The sequence below is a fragment of the Macaca thibetana genome, chromosome 10 (genome assembly GCF_024542745.1).
Source record: "Macaca thibetana thibetana isolate TM-01 chromosome 10, ASM2454274v1, whole genome shotgun sequence".
Lineage (NCBI taxonomy): Eukaryota > Metazoa > Chordata > Mammalia > Primates > Cercopithecidae > Macaca > Macaca thibetana.
Window position 1 is genome coordinate 57,108,758 of NC_065587.1, and position 22,826 is coordinate 57,131,583.

At 44.3% G+C, this 22,826-nt stretch overlaps 1 protein-coding gene across 5 annotated transcripts in view; it reads left to right on the plus strand.

Moving 5' to 3' along the window:
* PTPRT (protein tyrosine phosphatase receptor type T) overlaps positions 1–22,826 on the plus strand; it is an 820,910-nt gene that overhangs the window by 75,991 nt on the left and 722,093 nt on the right. For all 5 annotated transcript variants that reach the window (XM_050806436.1, XM_050806437.1, XM_050806434.1 and 2 more), the window contains exon 2: positions 21,159–21,430. In XM_050806436.1, coding sequence (XP_050662393.1) covers positions 21,159–21,430 — 272 coding nt within the window. The remainder of the gene's footprint in view (positions 1–21,158; positions 21,431–22,826) is intronic.

Consider the following 22,826-nt stretch of genomic DNA (forward strand, 5'->3'; position numbering starts at 1 on the left):
AGACAATGTATTCCAGGAAAATTTGGTACACAATGTTAGACACCAAGGCATACTCTAGTTAAGCTATTAAAACTTAGGATAAATACAGAATTACCCAGTTTTCTAGACACAAGAATCTCCTCCATAAGGAGAAAAAAAAAAGTCAAGTTGTCCTCAGACTTCTCTATAGCATGATTCAATGTCAAAGATGAAAGAATGGTTATCTAAAAGATTTGAGGGAAAGAAAGCATAGTTCAAGAATATAATAGAATATAAAGCTCACAAGTCATTGTTGTTGAGAATAAATGTACTCAGGCCGTGTAATATCCATAAGATTTTGAAAAAAATACTTAATTACAAAATACAACTAATTAAAAGCAAACAAAAATAAAAGATTCATGAATACAGACCTCATAGCATAAGGACTGATGATAAATAATGAAACCAGATAAATATGGGACTCACAGTAAGCAGCTTGGGCAATTACAATTATAGATCAGGGTATGAAGGTTAAAACCCGGGTAGTGGAACAACAGCAGCCACCAATAATTAAAACCGAGAAACTAAGAGAGGGAGGAGAAGTTGAGGGGAAGTGTGATAGTTCTAATACCATATTTGACAGGATGGAGTCATTAAATAAGCTTAAAATCCAAATAAATAGTTAGAATGTAACACAATTACTTCAAGCTCTTAATGCTTTCTTCACAATCTGTGTTCTTAAAGAGATCTTTAGGTAAGTATCTCTTGGTAAAGAAGTATTTGAAAGCCTAGATTTCCTTCAATTTTTTTTAAATTTCTTTTTGTTCTGCTAAATACAAGTAAATACAGTATTAAAAAAAACTTAAAGTGGCATATATTTTATCCCACATTTGATAGTATTTATTTCCACCTATTCTTCCGTCCATCTGCCCATCCTCATCCATCCATCCGCCCATCCTCATCCATCCATCCGCCCATCCTCATCCATCCATCCGTCTGTCCTTTTGTCTCTGTGTGTATAATAAGATATTTAAAATGATGTTTGTCATATGTTAATGACAGTTATTTCTGGGTGGTGAGACGAGTTTTTTAAACTTGAATCTTTGTATTTTGCATTTCTTGAATTCCTCAAAATGAATATGTATTATTTCCCAATAACAATAAAGTAATATTTCTTCTTTAAAAATAAAAAGGCAAAGCAAATATGTTAAGATGATCACAGTGGTTGAACCTAGATGGCAGAGTTATGGGTATTTATAATTTTATTCTTTCTAGGTTTCTCAATTTTCTGATACTTTCAATTTATTAAAATTTAAAGAGTATAAAAGGAAAACAAATGAAGTACACAGGGGCTTGTCCTAAGTTATGTAGTTAGAAAGTGATGGAACAATGATTTAAACCTGGATGCAAGGACAGGAATCAAGAGCTGGGGTGGGTTGGATGGGCAAAGGGGAGAGGCAGCATCAAAAGGCTTCTATGGTGGAAGTAATCTAGCTTTTCCACCCTGTGAAAGTGATCTGATTTTCCCCTTTTGGGTGGGGGCAGCCTTTCAGTTGTTGGGTAAGTTACTTGCAGTGAATTTCATGCCCACACTATTGTAGGAATCCTAAATCCACAGGCTGTGAGAGCTGGAAGCAATCTGGAAATCCTTCCATCCAACCTGTACTTGAACAGATGAAGGACTACAGGCACCAGATATTATTTTATACAGTGGTACGTTTCAGAACTGGGTACTGCTTTTAAGGCACCCTAGTGCAATCCTAAATGCAAGCTGAGCTTTGTGTTACGCTGCATGAAGTAGGAGTCTCCAGGTCCTGACCAGACCAGTGCCATAGTCATGGGGTGAGGGCTGATTCAGATTCAATAGACTCTTAATTCAGGCTTCCCTTGTGTGTATAACCGGGCCAGGGGCTTCAACTTGTTCTATCTTACATAATCACCCCAACATCCAGGTAGGTCATCTTCTCCCACTCTCTCTCTCTTTTTTATTTTATTTTATTTTATTTTTATTATTATTATTTTGGTTGATGGAGTCTCACTCTGTCACCCAGGCTGGAGTGTAGAGTGCAGTGGCGTGATCTCTGCTCACTGCAACCTCTGCCTCCCGGTTCAAGCAATTCTCCTGCCTCAGCCTCCAGAGTAGCTGGGACTACAGGCGCACGCTGCCACACTCAGTTAATGTTTTTGTATTTTTAGTAGAGATGGGGTTTCACTGTGTTGTCCAGGCTGGTTTTAAACTCCCGAGCTCAGGCAATCCGCCCACCTCTGCCTCCCTAAGTGCTAGGATTACAGGCATGAGCCACCGTGCCTGGCCCCTACTCTATTTTATTATTACAAATTTGAGTCTAAGCATGAGGGTAAGTGACATATACAGAGTCACCCAGTGTAGTTGTAGTGGGGTTGAATCATGGCCCCCCAGCATTGTGCAAGTCGTAATCCCTGGAACTTGTGACTGTGACCTTATGTGGAAAAAAGATCTTTGCAGATGCAGTTGAGTTAAGGATCTCAAGAGGAGGTCATCCTGGATTTAGGGTGAATCCTAAATCCAACGATAGCTGCAAAAGTGAGAGAAAAGCAGAGGGAGATTTGAAATGCGAGACATAGGGAGAAGACTGTGTGAAGACAGAGGCAGAGACGATCGCAGGGAGCACCAGACACCACCAGGGGCTGCAAGACGCAAAGAGGAGTTATCCCCCAGAGCCTTACGAGGGCACAAGGCCCTGCCGACCCACCTTGATTTCAGACTTCTGGCCTCCAGAACTATAAGACAATGAATCTCCATTATCCTAAACCACCAAGTTTGTGGTAATTTGTTCTGGCAGCATTAGGAAAGTCATACAGCCAATTAGGAAATGGCTGGAAAGGGCTCCAAGCCAGGGTTTCTGTCTTCTGGATTGGTTCTCCCTGCTCCATCTCAGTGCCCTTCTCACCCAAATGCCAGTGAGTGAAGAGCAGCCAGCCTGATCTGGGAGCCACACCTGGCAGGAGTCACATCTGGCACCCGGAGTCACACCTGGCGGGACAGAGCTGTGTGTCCCTTGCATTTGTTTCAGGCAGCCCTGTCTCCTGTCCTCCTCAGTCTGGCTCACTTTCCCTGCCAAGCCTCAGAGCAGGTTCGGAGGCCTTAGAGAGGAAGGAGAATTGGGCAGTGACGTGATGATGGCACCAACATCTTTTGCTTGGGCTTTTGATTCATCCCCCTAACTAATTTCCCTGCTGCAGCCACATCCTCTGTGACCCAAGTTACATCCCAGTAGCCCCCAGATATTGCTTGTTGATGCACAGCTGCCCAAGCGCTCTCCTATACCAAAGGTCATGAAGCCTAGAAGCCACATTTCCCAGACTCCTTCACCTGCGGGGTCACAGTGAGGTCCCACTGATGAGAGATCTGGAAGGCCAAAGAACTGGAGAGCCGTGAGTCTCCCTCAGGCAGCTGAGAGCCCCTGTAGGGGTGTGGGCAGTCAGCAGACTTCGAGCTGTGCCCATGTTTGTTGAGCATCTACCCCACAGTCACCCAAGTAGCCAAAACTACAGACTTGACTTTTCCTGTGGTCCTCATACTTAGGGGTTTCCCGAGGACTGCCTTCCCAACTGACATTCCCCAGCCTCCCAGTAGTGGATAAAGGTCTGAGTCTTTGTATGAAAACTATCTACTTGACGCAGCCAGAGTAGCTCCTGTTTTTTAGAGGGAACCTTGACAAACACATGGATCTTAGTGAAATGAATATTTTATCGTGTCTCAGTTCTTCTTGTAAACACCCATGGGCTCTCGGTGCATGGTCAGCTCCTTAGCTTGACTATCAAGGACTTGCTTTGTCCTTGATCTGGGCCCCCACATCCCCTCTCACCAGTCAGGCCAGGACACCAGATGCCTCTGTGCTATGTCATAAGCCTGGACTTTTTCATCCTGTTCCCCCTGCCTGAAATGATCGTTCCCTCTCCACCTGGAGTATTCCTGTGTGTTTTTAAAGAACCAATGCAAATGTCCCCTCAAAAACGCCCAGACAGAGCAACTTGCTCCCCCAGACACATTGTCACTGTTGGATTCTCTGGGATTCAGAATAATAGGTGGAGATGAGTGTTTATTAGGAGGTTTATTGGGAATTGTCCTCTGGACTAGCAGCTATGGAAGGGAAGGAAGGACGAGGAGCAGGCTGGGGGAGGAAGTGAGCTGACGCAGACCTCAGGACATCATTAGCCGACTCCACGGGGAGCTAAAATGGCCCATCTGGGTCTGCAACAGGCAGGACTGGCTGAGGCTTTCAACCCCCGCCTCCATCAGTCGCTGGATGTGCAGCTTCCAGAAGGGCAGACCTTGGGTCAGGCCATGCTCTATACTCTGCAGCTGACACAGTCTCTGGAGGGGCTACTGCTAACGACTGTGTGCCTAAGTGCCCTGGTGGCTGGGGAGACAAGTTTCTTTAAAGAGACCTGTGCAGGGCATCACCAGGTACACCATGCCCATTTAGAACAAGATGTCTTCAAGCATAAAATATTTATTCTGTGTCTCTGCATGCTTGGTACCATGTACATAGAGCTTGCTCAGTGAATGTTTAGTGGGCACATAATGAGTAAAAGAATGAATGAATGGGCCTGGCACGGTGGCTCACACCTGTAATCCCAGCACTTTGGGAGTCTGAAGCAGGCGGATCACAAGGTCAGGAGATCAAGACCATCCTGACTAACATGGTGAAACCCCGTCTCTACTAAAAAAACAAACAAAAATAATAATAAATTAGCCGGGTGTGGTGGCAGGTGCCTGTAGTCCCAGCTACTCAGGAGGCTGAGACAGGAGAATGGCGTGAAACTGGGAGGCAGAGGTTGCAGTGAGCTGAGATCACGCCACTGCACTCCAGCCTGGGCGAAAGAGCGAGACTCCGTCTCAAAAAAAAAAAAAAAAAAATTGAATGAATGAATGAGTCCACAAATGAACGAATATAAGGGTATGGAAGAGATTGAAGCCCAATTAAGCAGGAATTTCTTCAAATAATTTCTATACAAGTTGAGAAGTTTCACCCACACCTGTTGTCTGTGCTTTTGGCTCTGGGTCGTAGTATATCAATTTTGGTCAGCACAAGGGAAACGTGGGGCATGGCTTAACCCTTGGTGTAGGTGGTGAAGAAAATAACCAGAAAATCCCGAGAAGTAGATAAAGCATTGGATTTATGTGTTTGAAATGAGACAGTGGGTGCCACAGAGAGCACAGGGCTCGGGAACTCTTTCCACCATTCACAGAGGCCATGGTGGAAATAACCTTAGGAGACTTTGGGAATCCCAGCCTCTTGCAGTTTCCCTTAAAAATTCCCGTGAGAACAGCAACAAAAGCAACAGATCACAGCAACACTGGAAAATGAGACAGGCAAACTTTTGACAGAATCTGAGAGAGTTTTCCCTCAACTCCAAGGCTAATAGGAATGGTCAGGAAAAACATTAGCTCAGCCACCTATGCTGTGCCACTATCAAAAGGAAGATGTGCATCCATCCTTCTGTGTCCCTCTAGTAGAAGATAAAGGTCTGTACCAACTTCAATGGGACAGACATCCCTTTACAGCAGGAACAGGACTTTCTGAAGCACTCAATGTTCTATTGTTTTCCTCCCACCTTTCTTTTCACATCCTGCTCCAGGCTAAAACTCACAATTACAACAGGACAAAATTATCAGAGACATTGTGGCAGCGCTTTGCATCTTGGAAGGTGTCATTTTCACAAGTGCGGTGCTATAGGTGGGCTGGAAGGAATACTTCTGTGGATGGTGGTTTTTCATGTATACCATCTGTTCATAGTGTCAGAGAACCAGGCAGTGAGTGACAGAGAGGATCCAACCCCCGTCCTTCTGAATTTCGTCATGGTTAATAATAATGGCTAACATTGATTGAGAATTTAGTATTTGCCTGGTACTGTTATAAGTCAGAGGTCAGCAAACTATAGCCCACGCGTGGACCCCTCTGCTGCCTGTTTTTGTAAAGCTTTACTGGAACACAGCCTCATCCATCCATTTATCCATTGTCTATTCAGTTGTCACACTCCAACAGTAGAACTGAGTAGTTGTAACAAAAACTTTATGGCCTGCAAAGCATAAAATATTGACTGGCCCTTTATGGAAAAAGTTTGTCAGCCTTTCTACTGACTGTTACCTGTATTAATTCGGTTAATCCTCAAGCTTAACTGAGGATCCTGTAAGATTTGTCTGTTTTTTTCTTTTGAGATGGAGTCTTCCTCTGTCGCAGGGCTGGAGTGCAGTGGCACGATTTTGGCTCACTGCAACCTCTGCCTCCCAGGTTCAAGTGATTATCATGCCTCAGCCTCCCAAGCGGCTGAGATTACAAGCATGTGCCATCACGCCCAGCTAATTTTTATATTTTTGGTAGGGACAGGGTTTCACCATGTTGGCCAGGATGGTCTGGATCTCCTGACCTCATGATCCGCCTGCCTTGGCCTCCCAAAGTGCTGGGATTACAGGTGTGAGCCACCATACCTGGCCAGGTTTGTCTTTTTATTATCCCCATTTTACAGATTGGGAAACAAAGACAGAAAAATCTATGTAATTTGCTCAGGGATGCACTTTAGGAAATGAGAGGGCTGGGTTTTGACTGCAGGGGTGTGGCTCCACAGCCTGCATCTTCATTACCATGCTGTGCTCCCAAGAACAAGGCTGTAAGATTAAAAAAAAAAAAAGTCTTCCCTATATTAGGAATTAGGGTGTGAGATATACCCATCTATCTGCCTTCCAAGTGTATATTCAAAAAGAGGATTTGACAATGAGGCGCAAACCTGCTATCCTTGTTCTATTAGCAGAAGATGAGAAGCACTGGCCCACAGTATTTAGAAGGGAATAGGTCATGACTCAAGAAATTGAATACAGGAACATGATCTATACTATAAAAGTGATGCAGCATCAGAAATGCACAGGCTCAGAAAATAGACCATTCATAGATCCTTCCTGGGAAAATAATCGTTGCAAAGATACTTCAGAGCCTCGAAAGATGAGCTAAAAATCAAGGGGAAATCATAGCATGAAAAACTGGCATGCATTCCCTGGGGGGCATCTACAGGAGCCCTATTCAACTTGTTTCAAAGCTCTTGAGGCGCATTTTCATCTCAGCAAACTGTCTTCTGATTAAGTATATTGACTGTTTTGTTCACAGCTGTACTCCCGGGGCCTACAACAGTGCCTGGCATGGAGCAGACACTCAATATACATTTGTTGTAGAACTAACCTCCAACATCAGTGAACAGGTAGCCCTGTCGAAGCGGTGCTTGCTCCTTTCCCATTGGGATCTGGATGTAGCTTCAGTGCAGACAAGGCTGCTATAAACTGTTATCCCCCATTAAGCCTCTTCTTCAGGAAAAATTTACCAACCAGTCACAAGCCCAATTAAATGCCATAACTCCTTGGAAAGCACTAACCTATGCCAGGAAATGAGACTGTAAGGAAATACCTCAAGACATGTGTGGCTGTCTTTCCGTGGGGACTTTTCACTCCTCCTTTCTACTTTTCTGTTTGTTTCCCCATGTATTGTTTTATAGTTAAAAACTATTTTCCCGTGCGCCCTCTGAATATGATGTTCCGTCATCTCTACAGAAACCCTCCTAGGGTTTCTGCCTTAGATCTCTCTTTGGGGGATGAACACAGCAGGGCTCTAGAAAGCTTATTAGGAGTTAAATTCTGTCCCCACCAAATTCATATTTGATGTCTTCACACCCAGTATCTCAAAATGTGACCTTATTTGGAAGTAGTCATTCTAAATGTAATTAGTTAAGATAAAGCCATACTGGAGTAGGGTGTGCTCTGAATCCAATATGACTGGTATTTTTTCCTTAACAAATGGAGACAGATGCACACAGGGATAAACCATGTGAATATGAAGGCAGAGATAAGGAAGTGGGGTACATCTACAACCCAAGGAGTGCCAAAGATTGCCAGCAAACCACCAGAAGCTAGGGGAGGGCAAGGAACAGATTCTCCCTCAATGCCCTCGGAAAGAACCAACCCTGCTGACACCTTTATCTCAGGCTTCCAGCCTCCAGGACTGAGACGATCAACTTCTGTTGTTTTAGCCACTCACTTTGTGGTCTTTGTTGTGGCGACTCCAAGGAACCCATCCAGCTCATTGCTTCCCTGGCAGTTGTCAGCGCTATGGCTGCCTCTACTTCCTCCTTTCATCTTGCTCTACTCTCTTTCCATCTGGGTCCAGGTTCCACTGCAGGGCTGGATGTAACTGACAGAGTCAGTATCTTTGGTGGTCTAGAGTGCAGAGACCACTGGACTGAATGAGGTGGACAGCAGCAAGAGGAAGGGGAACCTAAGAGATGATTGGTGTCTGCACTGTGGTCAAGGGGGATAGTCCAAAGTACATTTTGGTACAAAAAGTGGGACAAGGGAGGAGGGCTAGGGATGGGGAATGGGAGAAAGGTAAGACTGAAATAGGAAACTAACTTTGCAGCTGAGAGGATGAGGGCAGGTGGAGGAGTGAGGGATGAAAGGGGAAGAGTGGGTTCAGGATGAAAACCGCAGAGAATCTAGGGGTTCAGGTGCTTGATTTCAAGAGGCCCCAGTTGATGGAGACATCCTAGTGGCTTCAAGGACTCAGTGGGTCTGGGAGACTCCTTCCGTGTCATTTCTGTGAGTTGTCATTCTCTCCTGGTGTCCATTTCCTACCTCCTGGCATGCCAGGACAACTATGGTGCCTCAGCAATGAGGGCCCCACTCCCAGCTGGCCCTCATTGGGGTAGGGATTGGAGTCCTTTCCAGATGTGGGAAGGCAGTTTCAAGAGATTCAATGTAGGGCAGTGGTCAAGAACACAGGCTTGGCCGGGCGCATTGGTTCACGCCTGTAATCCCAGCACTTTGGGAGGCTGAGGTGAGCAGATTGCCTGAGGTCAGGAGTTCTAGACCAACCTGGCCAACATGGTGAAACCCTATCTCTACTAAAAATACAAAAATTAGCTGGGTGTGGTGGCATATGCCTGTAATCCCAGTTACTTGGGAGGCTGAGGCAGGAGAATTGTTTGAACCCCGGAGGCGGAAGTTGCAATGAGCCGAGATCATGCCACTGTACTCCAGCCTGGGCAACAGAGTGAGACTCCTTCTCAATAAATAAATAATAAATAATTTTAAAAAAGAGCACAGGCTCTGGACCCATGCTACAGTGCTGTGGAATCTAGTAACCTGTCTGGTCCCTTCTTGGGAAAAGCAGGGAACATCCAGTGGACAGGAGCTGGCATGACCTCCAGGTTATTGTGTTCTACCCTGATAGGCTGAGGCTCAGGCAACCTGTCTGGGGAAAAAAAAAAAAAAAGTTCTCAAACTTGAGTGGGTGTCAGCATCCCCTGGGGGACTTGCTAGGACCCAGATGACTGACCTCACTCAGAGTTTCTGGTCTAGTCAGTCTAGGTTGGGGCCCAAGGATTTGCTTTTTGAGGGGTTTCCCATGACGCTGATGTAACTGGCTCAGCGCCACACTTGGAGAACCACCGGCAAAGAGAGATGTTCCTTGTTGTCAACAGCATGGAGATGTTCCATGGGTTCCTGGTGCCTTCTAGGCCCACTACCTCTGGGGACAGTGAGACTGGGACCTGCCTTACCCTGCTGAATTCTAGGGTCAGTAATCTCACTGTTGTAGTCAAAGATCTGCATGAGGGCTCAGAAATGCCGCTGCTGCCACGGAGGATCATCGTAGCTAATTCTTTACATGTCAGGTACTATTCTAAGCATGTAACATATAGACACATTTAATTCACGTAACAAGCCTAGGAAGCATGTACAACATTTGCCATCATCATCTCCATTTTTCAGGTGGAGAAACTGAGGCTCATAGAGGTTAAGTATGTTGCCCAAGGCCACACAGCTGAGAGCTGACAGAGCTGGGATTTGATCTGGCAGTTTGAGTCCACAGTCCATGCCCTTGTCCTGCATTGTTCCACTGATCATGCGGGAGAAGGGAGGCGAGAAACGACCCTCGTAATATTGGACAGGTTCTCTGGCCTCTCTTTGCCCTCATTCTTACCTCAAAAAAGGAAATAGCTTTTCCAATCTTAGAAGAAAAAAAATACCTTTACCCTAAAAAAATAAGCTGTCAGGATTAATTGGATAACAGCTGTCAAAGTGTTGTAGCTCCTTAGAGGATGGTAAAAGAGGAGGAATAATTATTGTGCTATTTTCTATGCAGACCCTAGTACATTTGGGGGAGTCAATAAGTGTCTAATGATATTCTTGGGAATTAGCAGTGATGGAAAGGAAATGGCTCAGGCTAGAGGAGCTTGTTGGAGTTGGGCAGACGGAGAATCTTCATGTTTAATGGCTAGTGGCCAAGACCTCCTGCCCCTGAGAGAGGTAGGCAGGGCGTGGCCCAGGGTAGGAGGTAGGTTAACAAGTTAGCACCCCTGTGGTAACACCATTCATTGATTCGCCCAAGTTTATGGGCCCCTGCCCTATCAGGGCTGGGGAATTAGAGACCAACTAGTCCAGTGTTTCTCAAAGTGTGGCCCACAGATCGGTTCCATCAGCATCACTTAGAAACTTGTTAGACGTGCAGATTCTTGAACTCCACCCCCAATCTACTGGGTATGGAACCCAGCACAGTTTAACAAGCTTACCGGGTAATTCTGACGCACACTGTGATTTGGGAACCACTGTTTCAGAGGGAAATGATACTGATCTTGGAGTCAGATACACCTCAATTTGAATGCTGGCACTACCACCCTTTGGCTGTGTGACTCTGGGCAAGTCAAGGCACCTCTCTAAATATCAAATTCCTTATATACAAACTGAAGGGTGAGAGGTTAGAGAGGTGGTCTATAAGGCACTTGCATTCTGTCTGCTAATCCAGAAGGGAGAAATTGTCTTGTTCCTTGGCTTTGAAACTGGCTATTTCATCTGCATGGAACATTCTTTCTGTTCCATGTTCCCCTGTCTGACACCTACATAACTTAGACCTCAGCCTACAGTTTATTTGCTCCAGAAAGTTGTAGGTGTTTTCTTTTTATACTTCTTCCCCCAAATCAAGTCTGGGTTCTTGCCTTGTCATAGAACTTTCCACATTCCTGTAATGGCTCTTTAGAAGTCTGTAATCTCTAAGAGGATAAAAACTCTTCATGCTGACTGCTGTTCCCCTAGTTCAGAAACGTAGTAGGTACGTAAATAATACTTGTGGTTAGAACAAATTTTATTAACTTGATGAAATGCTTGACTCTGGTGGATTTCATAAGGAAACTGATGGAGGGGTTAGCCTTCATGCATGGAACCACCTTGGGGAAACTGAGGCATAGAGGTACCAGTAGAGTTATGGATGCAGTGGCAGAGAGAAGCCAGGGGAGAAAGCCAGCTCCAGCGGTTGAGGATTTGAGAGGCGGGTGCTGTGGAATTGGGGGCAATCTTTAGCAGACCTCCATGAGGCTCAGGGGTCCACCTGGTATCAGCATTAGATGGTGTGATACACTTACCTTCAATGCTTGCAGCATGGGCTGCCAGTGAAGAGAAAAATAATGTGATGGCGTCTGGGCAGCACACATGGTAAGAAGTCACTCCTAGTATCTCCAGGGCAGGCGTTTTGCTAAGCTCAGAGTAACTCTTAGCTTCTGTTTATTACTTATTTATATATTTATCTTGGACAGGGTTATGGACCTCTTTGAGAAAGAGATGGATGCTCTCCCCAGGAAGAAAAAAAGAGCACAAAGACACAAATATTCCCCACTGTCTACCTTGCCACTCACTGGGTATGTGAGGAGGTTGCTTTCAGACCCAGTCGTGGTATGGGAGATAAAAGCCTCAGGTGAGGGGAAGGGTAGACTTAAATACTTGATGTCTCTCCAAGCCCTGAGATTTTTAAAGCTTGGCAATAATAGCGATGACCCAATTTAGTAATGTGAAGGCAAGACAGCACCATTTTAACAGGATTAGTCATCTCTTCGTTTTGCTGTCTTTTCTCCCCCTTTCCATTTGTATCTTTTCCCATTGCAAATATACGAGGTAATAATCCAGTATTTTCTATGGAGCATGGCAAACATGCTATATATAAGGCACCATTGAACATTCTGAGTGTAATTGGAGCATAAATGTAACTAATCAAAATATTATCATGCCAACGGATGTGTGAAGAGTTTGGAGATTTTACGATATATGTATTTTAGTTCCATGTCATTTCCATGTAGAGCTGCAGAAGCAAAGGACTCAGCCCAATGAATGTTAAGAACAATTTGGGGTCTGACAATGTTCCCAGCAGCCCTGTTGTTCTTTTTACTCTTAATATGGCAGCAGCTTGACGACTGGACTTAATTTTTGTTCATTCTTTCCATTCTTTACCCCTCTTCCTGCCTGAACCAGCTCCCCAGGGCAAGGTCAGCTAATCCAGGGAGTTCATGATCACTCCTTGTCATCAGACACAATGTACCCGCTTGTGGCGTGCAGCCCAGCAGCTCAGTGAGAATTAGAACTTCCTAGGTTTGAATCCTGGCTCTGCCACCAGCTGTGTGGCCTTGAAAAAGTCACTTAAGCTCTCTGTTTCTCAGTTTGCCCATCCGTGAAAGAAGAATGATAGTAGTGACTACCTCACAGGGTTTGTGTTAGAATTAAACAAATGAATCTAAGTAAATTATGATAGTATGTGTTGACTGTTGTTATTGGTAAGAGCAGGAGTGACTGAGAAGATAAGTAAATTCTCATGAGAACACAAAAAGTACTGGGTTCTTTTGGGAACAAGACCCAAGGAGAAAGATCTCTCCTTCCCACCCCTTCTTCAGAGGGAGTCTAGGTAGAAAATCCAAGTCAGCCTGGGCTCCTAACTTACCACTAACTAGTCAGGTAAAGTCACTGTAAAGTCTTGGAAACAGACTTCTGTAGCTGGAAGGAACTTCAAAACCTCTACCTGTATATATACCTGTTTTGCAGGTGAAGAAACATACAGAATTCTTGCTTACAGGGCAGTGTGTGGTTAAAATGGGTGCATAGGAAGAGGTGAGGAGTTTGAAGGGAGAGTGGCATTATCTGACCTTCAGTTTCATCTGGACTTTGCCAAATGAGTTGTCTGTTTCCAACATCAAAGAGCAAATCGGACAAGATCTTATGTTTTACAGTTTATGTTGCTGAGTTGTCATTCTGTTGTGTTTTGGGTTCCATTGTTTTTCCTACAATAACATTTAGTTTTGCTCCTGGGAGATTGAATTGAATGTTGGGGAAGGCAAGTTATTAAGTGATAAAGAGATGCAGGTCCCAGTATGCCCTGCAGCGTTGTCTCTGGGTCTGTTTTCATCACATGATCATTGGAAGGACCAAAAGAAGTACCTTGTGTAAAAAGTCTTTATTTTCACTTTTGCTTTTGTTTGGGAGGTCAGGAGGGATGCGAGCTTATGTAGGGGTTGCATGTAGTTTAGGTGGTATTCTGCTTTGTCTCCATAATCTTTTGCCTCTTCTCTCCCCCTGCTCAGTACCCCTTCCCTCGCCTGAATTTCGTGTCTCCGGCTTCTCTATCTGCCTCTTTCCCTTGTTCCCCTTCCTCCCTTCTTCCCTTCCATCCATCCTCTTCCCCCTTTTCCCTCCTATCTTCATCTTATTTTTCATTACTCTTTTGTTTTCTCCTTCTTTTCTTACTTCGTCCCCTTCTCTGTTCCTTCTTTCTCTTGTGTCTCTCCCTCTTCCTCTCTGCCTTCCTCTTTGTCTCAGAAAGTGTAGAAGAATGCAGGGGGGTTGGGAATTGGTCTTTGAGGAAAAGACCCAAGTGCACACAAACTCCTTGCCTGACTCTGCTGGCATTAGGGTATCCAGCACAGGTTAGCAGAGCCTCTCCACCAGTGTCTTCAAATCCAATCACTGGAGGCTAATACCATATTTAAACTACATTATCCACAGCTACATGGATTATTAGATAGTTGTTTCTTCAAAAATTGCCTTAACAAATTTGCATATGAAATGCTGAAACCCCAACTTACTGGTCTGAATGAATGATTTCAGAAATGCTGATTACTTGTTCATGCAAACTGACAAAATGTTCACAATATTCAATTCCTTTGAAGTTTCACGATGTATTTTTTTTTGTTTTAAATAGATATTATATATCCATTAAGCTCTAAATTAACGCCACCTCCCCATTTCTGGTATATTAGAAAAGCAGCCGATTTCTTTTTTTTTGACACTCGATAATTAGATTGCTCTCATAGATAATATGAATAACGTTGAATGATATGTTTATTGGTATGGCTATTGGTTTATTGTTATGTTTGCGATTGGTTCGATGGTTACTAGTTTTCATGGTAATACTGTTAGCACTATCTGCTTCTCTTGCACCTACATTTTCTTATTTGAAAGTGCATTGTGCCTTTTGATGTCTTTGTGCTGCTTTCACTTTTATTATGACTAGACAGCTAAATTTCATCATTATGGACTTTTAAATTAGATCCTGTTTAAAATACCTATAATGGAAGTAGGTACTCTGAAGTATAGGAACAACAATTCAGAAGTGGCTGTTTCCTGGACATTAGTGAAAGCCATGTAGGGAAAGTGATATTTAAGTAGTTTAATGAAGGACCATGGCTGAGCTGGGTGGCGTGGATTTCAGGAGGGGTATCGCCTGGGCAAAAGCCCAGAGGCAGGGGCATGCGTAGGATGTTTGGAGTGTGTATTAGTTTCCTGTTGCTGCTGTAACAAATTACCACAAATTTAGTGGCCAAAACCCCACACATTTTAATCTGGACATCAGAAGTCCTAAGTGGGTCACACTGGGGTAAATTCAAGGTGTCGGGGCTGCATTCTTTTCTGGAGGCTCTGGGGGAGAGTTTGTTTTCTCGCCTTTTATAGTTTTTGCTGGGCACCTGCATTTTTTGGTTCATGGCTCCTTCTTTCATCTCAAAGCAAGCAGCATAGCCTCCTCAGCTTTTCAACTCTGATTCTGACTCTCCTGGCCCCCTTGTCCGCTTACAGGGACGCTTGTGATTACATTGTGCTCAGCTGCAAAATCCAGAATAATCTCCCCATCTCAAGGGTATCTAGTTAATAACCTTAATTCCATCCATCTGAACCTTAATTCTCTTGCCATGAAAGGTAACATATTTACAGGTTTCAAATATTAGGATGTGGACATCTTTGGGAGGCCCTTATTCTGTCTACCATAAAGTGGCTGAGAATTGTGCGTGTGGGGGAGGGTGGGGGAGATAGCCTTCATATACGAGGCAGGAAGGGTGGGGGTCAGGATGTGCAAGGCTCCAAATATCCCCGTGAAGGACCTTGGACTTTATAGGAAATGGGGAATTTCTTATAAAGGAGGACCTCAATGGAAGTTGAGAACATGTCACGGTTGGTTTTGTGTCTCAGAAAGATGGTGCTGACTACTGTTTTTTTGGAGGGTGAGAGAATCAAGGACTAGACTGCTTAGGAGGTCGTTGCAAAAGTTCACAAAATAAACAAAAGTTCCTGACAGAATTGCCGTAGACCTGAATTAGGCCAGTGCCAAGGGAGTGGAAAGGAAGAAGATGGTCAGAGAAATGAGAGGAGGAGGCATCCCTGGACCTTGATGCCTTATCAGTTGTGGGAGGTGGGAATGGGGCAGCAGATTTTACTCTGCTTCTCAATGGATTTCTTAATATTTTCTTCTTCAATCTATTAAGGTCTCCCTGCTACACTGAAATAAAACTTTAGGGATATGGGGAAGATAGAAAAGAAGCTATTTTTGAGGACCTGCAATGCAGCGATACTTATCTAGACACTTTACAAATAGTAGTTGTATTAATCCTCGTGTCCCCAATGTGAGATGTGTTTTATAGCCATTTTATAGAAGATGATACTTGAGAGTCAAAGAGTTAAGTGATTTGTTTAAGATCATCAGAGAGAAGAGATGTATCTTGGGTTCCAGTTTATCCCAGGGGCCCCTTATTAGGAGCATCCTACATTGTCCTTGCTCACCAGGGCTTGGGGCTCAACAAGCAGTTGTTGAACTGCATGTCAAAGCTGAGGCTGGGAATGCCCAACGTGTGTGCACATGCTTCCCCTAAGTCATGTGACATGTAGAATGCCTAGGGCCTCTATGCTTCCTGAAGGCAACATATGTTCTTTTCCCTCTTAAATGGCTATCTGGGAAATCACTTCTGAGGCTGTACAGCTTGGGCAAGGAAGGGTAGAGTTGTCTGTGGCAGAAACTGAAATTGGAATCAGAAACTCTGAGTCTAAATCTTCATTGTGTTGGTTGACCTTGGCCAAGTTACTTGTTTCCCTGCTGGAGTTTATAAAATGAGTAGGTTGGGTTAGTTAAGCTCCTGTGACTCACCTGAATGTAATTTGTTATGCTTTGATAAGTAATCCACAACTTCTAGACCAGTGCTATCCAACAGAAATTTCTGTGACAATGGATGTATTCTACATCAGCACTGTCCAATATGGTATCCACCAGTCATGTGTGTCTGCTGGGCACTTAAAATGTGGCTAGTATCCCTAAGGAAATGATTCTTTTCTACTTAATTTTAATTATTTTAAATAGGCATATGGTGTTACTAGCTACTGGTTAGGACAGTGCATTTCTAGACCCTGTAGTCTCTGCTTTCTAAGAAGCAATAATTGATTTGAGTATTTACCACTTTCTGGCTACGTGGCTTTAGGAAAATGACTTCACCTTTCTGTTCCTTCGTATTCCTTGCTTTAAAACAGAGATAGCAGGGCACCACCTCATTAGGGTGTTAAACAATGCTTAGATCAATGCCTGTCGCATAATAAGTTCTCAGTAAACATTAGGTTTTATAAACTGCATTGGGCTCACTGTTACCTGCTATTGGCTATCTGTTATAAAATTAGCATTTATTAAGTACCATTTTTACTTAATATTCACAGAAAACAAACAACTTTGATCTGTAGGTTTCATTATCCCATTTTATAGATGGGGACATTGAGGCCCAGGGAATTTTAGTGACTTGCTCAAAGTTACACAACTAAGAAACGACAGAAGCGGGAGTAAAACCCAGTTTCCTTGACTGAAGATCCAGGATTCGTTTCGTGCCACCACAGCTGCTTGGCTTTTGGTAGCATTTGAGGCCCCACCAGCATCCATTCCCTTCAAGTGGGTGCTGGCACTGGGAGCTGGCGGGGCCACCTGTCTGCAGGGACCGCGCTGAGCTCTTGGTGCCCAAGGCCCTCAGCTGCCAGTCGCCCGAGCACACTCATGTAATCTTAATGAACAATGTGCAAAGCCATTAAAAACTCAATTAGGACTTTCTTTTTACTGCCGACGTGAGGAAATGCAATCCTGAGGTGCTCATGTGTAAACACAATAGCCGCCATCTGCTATGGAGAAGCGTTTTGCCTCCAAAAAGGGGATCTTTGTTGCAGACACATCAATAATGAGGCGCTTATCAAGGCATTATTATGCACGAAGGGGAAAAATGCAAAATTTATCACCAGCCAGAGAGTACTTCCTGGTTTAATTCCACAACTTTCAGTGCTATGTATAATAACTATGAGGAAACTAATGCTGTTTTATGTTCCTTATCACGTTAGTAGACTTTTTTTTTTTAAGGGAGAAGGGAAAAGAATGTATTTACAGTCTTTCTCTTTCTTGTTTCTGACTGATCTTGGCGTAATGACCAGCTCAGTTTTGATCTCCGGGAAACTGACAGCCCTGGGATGATATTAATTATGCCAACCTGTTGATCAAAGCGGGACCCACAGAGTTGATGATATACAAGGGTTTTCACTCCTGAACAGTCTCTAGTGGAGGGCTTGGGCTCAACTGGCAGATACGGCTCCCTTCCTTTCTGGAGGGTGTGATCAGACCTGTATAAGGTGGGCTACATGTGCAAGGGGCTAGAGATGGCCACTGGATCCCACCCCCAAGACCTTACACTAGCATTGCTGGATGTTTCTGTGCCTTTGCCTGGGCTGTTCTCTCTATTTCAAATGCCTCCCAAGTTACCCCCCGGGCTTGCTGCTCTTCATGATATCCTTACGTAGACTGTCTTGCACCTTTGCTTAGTAGCTACTGTTCCACATCCTATTGCCTTGAATAAAGGGACTTGTAGCTGAATGACAGTTTATTCCCTCTTTACTTAAAATCCAAGATGAGTGCTCCTAATAGGTGAGTAGCCTTCTGTGTGGTTGTGCTCATTCAGGGACCTGGTTTCTTTTATGGTGCTCTGCCCTCCCCTAGGCTCCTGAGATCCAGGACATTCAGCTGGTAGATGGGAAAATAGAATGGGCCAATGATTCTCACCACTTTATGTACATGCAGATCCCCTGGGGATCTTGATAAAATGCAGATCCAGACTCATTAGGCCTGGGGGTGGATATCAGATTCTTGTTTCTCACAAGCTCCCAGGTGACACTGGGATGGCTGGTCCAAGGACTAGTCTTTGAGAGGCAAGATCATTTAGTATGGAGGTGTGGGAATGAGAGGGAGGCAGCTTTTACCGACCAGGCCTGGAAAGTGGCAAACGTCATACTCATGCCCCATTATCTAGAACTCAGTTGCACGTCCCCACCAAATGCTAAAGGGAGGCTGGAAGACGTAATCTAGCTGTGTGCCCAGAACAATGTTACAGGGTTGTACATGAAGCTACATGGAACAGGGCAATCTCTACCTCCTCAGCGAGCCTGCCCTGCTACTGAAGCTAGGATGGAAAGAAGTGGGAACATGAGCTGGTGAAAGGAAAACCTTCCCAAGTCTCTCTACAGTGGATTGTAAGGAGCCAAGGGTACATGTGCCTGCGGTGTGAATTGGCAGGAGGACAGCAGCTGAAATGTGCATGCGGGTATCATGGGATTCAGAAAGGAGAGAGACACTTTGCTTCTCAGGCTGCTTCCTCTGCTGGGAGATGTGCTACTCCTCAGTGGCAGAGACAGTTACAAACCCTTTGTGGGGCTTGTGAGTTGCTGCTTACCTGTTCAAGGAAACCCTCTGGAACCCTGTGGCATGTAGGCCAGCAGACAGATATGGGCGTGGATGCAGGCTCTGTCTCATCTCTAAGCCTCAATTTCTGCCCCTGTAATTGCTCCTTTTTAGCTGCCCCATTGCAAGTTTATGATAATTCGATAACTTCCCTGACATATACAGACATCTCTCCACTTACCTTGTGTTACTGCAAGGCCATAAAACTAGGAAGCTTTACTCCCTTGGAAACACTGGCAAAGACACCCACACCTTTGTTCCACTTCCAGTGGCTCCTTCCCCAGGCGGTGCTACATATTCTGAAATCATGACTTTTGCGGCCATATGGATGGAACTAGAGACAATAATCTTAAGTGAAGTAACTCCAAAACAGAAAATCAATACGGCCTGTTCTCACTTAGAAGTGGTAGCTAAATAATGCGTACACATGGATGCAGAGTGTGAAATGATATACATTGGAGGCTTGGAAGGGTGGGAGGGGGGTGAGAAATGAGAAATTACTTAATGGATACAATATACATTATTTGGTTGCTAGTCACACTAAAAGGCCAGACTTCGCCACTATGCAGCATGTCCATGTAACACAGCTGAACTTGTATCCCTTATATTTACACAAACATTTTTCTCATTGGTAGGATGGCAAAAACCTGTTAGCCACTGGCTCATGTTTCTCTGTGCTTTTCACCAGGCTGCTTTGTGGTACAAGCCCACCCAGCTATCCTAAGTGGTCATCCCAGTAAGACAGCTGTGGCCCTAGGGATCTGGGCAGAGTTGGAGGGTGGGTCCGTGGCCATCCCCCTGCTCTGCATGGTGCTTCAGGGGGAACATGCAGAAAGTCTAATTTGGCCTTAAGTCCAAGTTACTTTGTGAATAATGATGTGGAGGTTTTGAACTCCTCTCTCTCTGTTTCTCTCTTTCTCTCTCTCGTGTCTGTTTTTAAATTCACTCAGAACCTGCAGGAGACAGGATTTGATTGGTACCTTCTAGAATCCCAAGAAGTTACGGGTTTCCCAGCACTTATTAACTGGGAGCTGTTAGTCTTTTTGGTATTAGAGTGAAAGAATTAGGTGACTTTTAGCTATTGAAGTAGCTCACCTTGGCTGAGGATAAGTGGTCTTAAAGTTTGTTTCTGAATTGAAGATTTTAGTGTTTTTCTAGGTGGAAACATTCCTTCTGGAATCACCTGAGTTTATCTGCTGTGTTTCATGAAGCAGTTTATTTCATAGAATCGTAAGACTCTAAGACACAGAGCTCAGCCCTCCCAGTTGCTTGTGAAATTTCCTTAACTATCTCTTTAATTTGTCCAGCCTCTGTTTTGCCACCTGCATTGATGGGGACTCACTTTATCTCTGGCCAGTCCTTTCTATTTTGCACCAACTTCACTTGTTAGAAAGTTCTTTGTTCACTGAACTGAAATGTGCCCCCTCATGGTTTCTTTCATGAGTCTGCCCTCTCAGGCAGCTTTATCAATAAGCTATTGTCACAATAAGCTGCATGACACACCAAGAAGAAACTCGGTGGCAAACAATAAGCATTTATTCTAGCTCTCATGGAACTGTGCATTGATTGTAGATTGGCTGATCTAGGTTGGGCTTTTGGGCCATGTGGCTGTGATTCCAGCTGCAGGGGTGGCATGGCTTGGTTCTTTACTATCGGTTCAAGTCAGGTATCTTCCATGTGTGTATTCTTCATCCCAAGCTGAAAGGGGCAGCAGCTACTGGGGGCACATTCTTCTCATGAAAGGTAGCAGTAGTGCAAGACGGTAAGCCCAGCAGGGTGAGCACATTTTAACCTTTGCTTGAGTCATTCTGTTAGCATCCTATTGACCAAAGCAAGTCATATGGTAGAGCCCAAAGTCAAGGGATGGGGATATACCCTCTGTTTCTGCTGGAGGGAACTGCAAAGCCAATGGCAAGGGACATGGGTCCAGGAGGGATAAAGAATTGGAAACAACCATTTAATTTGCCAAAGCAACTCAAAAGAGGCTCACTTCATCTATACAAGGCAACATTTTGAATGTTTGGAGATGTTTTCTGCCAACAGTAATAGTAGCTATGTTTTCTGCAAATAGCAATAGTAGCACCTTGTAGAAATACTTCATACATGTTACCATCTCTTAGTTCTTAAAACCACCGTATTGAATAGATTTTTTATTCCCAAATACAGAAGAGGATACTCAGGCTCAGAGAGATGTGGCTGTCACAGGGTCACCCAGGCCCTCCTAGACTGACTTGATCTCTGGCCGCTCCTCTGGCCACCATGTTTATGGGTATGACTGGTTTTCAGAAGTATTTTCTTACTTTCTCTTTGTCTCTACTTCCCACCTGCTTTGTGGGTCTCCAGGATCTTTCATGATGGTGAACAGCTCTGGGAGAGCCTCTGGCCAGAAGGCCCACCTTCTCCTGCCGACCCTGAAGGAGAATGATACCCACTGCATCGACTTCCATTACTACTTCTCCAGCCGTGACAGGTCCAGCCCAGGGGCCTTGAACGTCTACGTGAAGGTGAATGGTGGCCCCCAAGGGAACCCCGTCTGGAATGTGTCCGGGGTCGTCACTGAGGGCTGGGTGAAGGCAGAGCTCGCCATCAGCACTTTCTGGCCGCATTTCTATCAGGTATGGCATTTACCATGGTTTTATGTTTGAAAATTAGTGATAAATCTATACACCTCTTGCTCTCCATACAGGTGCTGGGTCTAGAAAGGACTTCATTTATTTACTCGTGTTTACTGGGCTTCTCCTCCTAGCCAAGCTCTGCAGAGGTGACCCAGTACAGCCCCTGCCCCACTTGAGTTCATTGTTTGTAGGAAAAGACTGATATGTAAATAAAATGACAATATACCAGGATGCGTGTGGCTCCTGACGATGCTGGAGGAACATAGGCACTGATTCCTTTCTTTAAAGTCAGTGCTTATGACATGATGAGGGAGGTTCTAGTACTATCCTATTTTATGGATGAAAAGATTGAGGTTTGGAGAGATGAGTTAACTAGTCAAAGATCACCCTCTGGGGAATGGGGTGTTTGCTAGGGAAGGCAATTAGGATGGTTTGTAAGAGGAGATGACATCTAAGACGAATCTTGAAGAATGAATACAAATTTATTTTAAAAGGCAGGGAGGGAAAGGCATTTGAGTTGTCAAGGACAGTGTATCCGATGAGCTAGAGGGGTGGATGATAGATGATGGCAGAGTTTGGAAAGTCTAAGTTGTTTAAGGTACATTGCAAAGGGGACAGACAGGGAGATCAGCCTGCAGGGACAAGCAGCTCATGGAGGGCTTTGAATGTCAGGCTAATGGATGGAACTTAGTTTAAAGCAGTGCTGCTCCTACTGCCCATGGTGAAGGGATGCTTTTCCTCCCAACTCTTTGTGGAGCAATACTCTTATAAACCATGGTTAAAAAAAAGAAAATCATGGCAATGCCAAATTGCCGTAACAGTTCCTAAACCTCTCTCTCTTTCCTTCCTTATCTCCTTGTGAACTGATGCACACAGTGCACAGATTGGCACCAATCCATAAAGCATGCTTAGAGGAACACTCTCCACATTGTCTTGGCTTGGGGCTGTTGAAAGTTTTATTATTTTTTTAACAATATTATTAAGGTAAAATGTACATATCACAGAATCCACCTATTTTAAGTATGCAATCCTGTGACTTTAGAAAACCTATTGAATTGTGCAACTGTCATCATAAACCAGTCCAGAACATGTTCATCATCCCAGTAAGATACCCTGTGCTCATTTGCAGTTAATCACCACATGCACTGTTGAAAGGTGTTAGATTAGAGAGTGAGGCAGTCAGATCTGCATTTTGGAGAAATTTATTTAGCGTTGGAAGCAGAAGATGAACCAGTGGCTGAGGGCTTCTTAGACTTCCTCCAGGTTAATATCCATGGTACAGTTCTTCCAGATTTTAGTGTCAGGAATACATTTATCTATTGAGATCACTTGTTGGGTTTACCTTAATGAGACAATTCAAGCTTTATTTCCCTTTTGCCTTGGTAACGAGAAATCA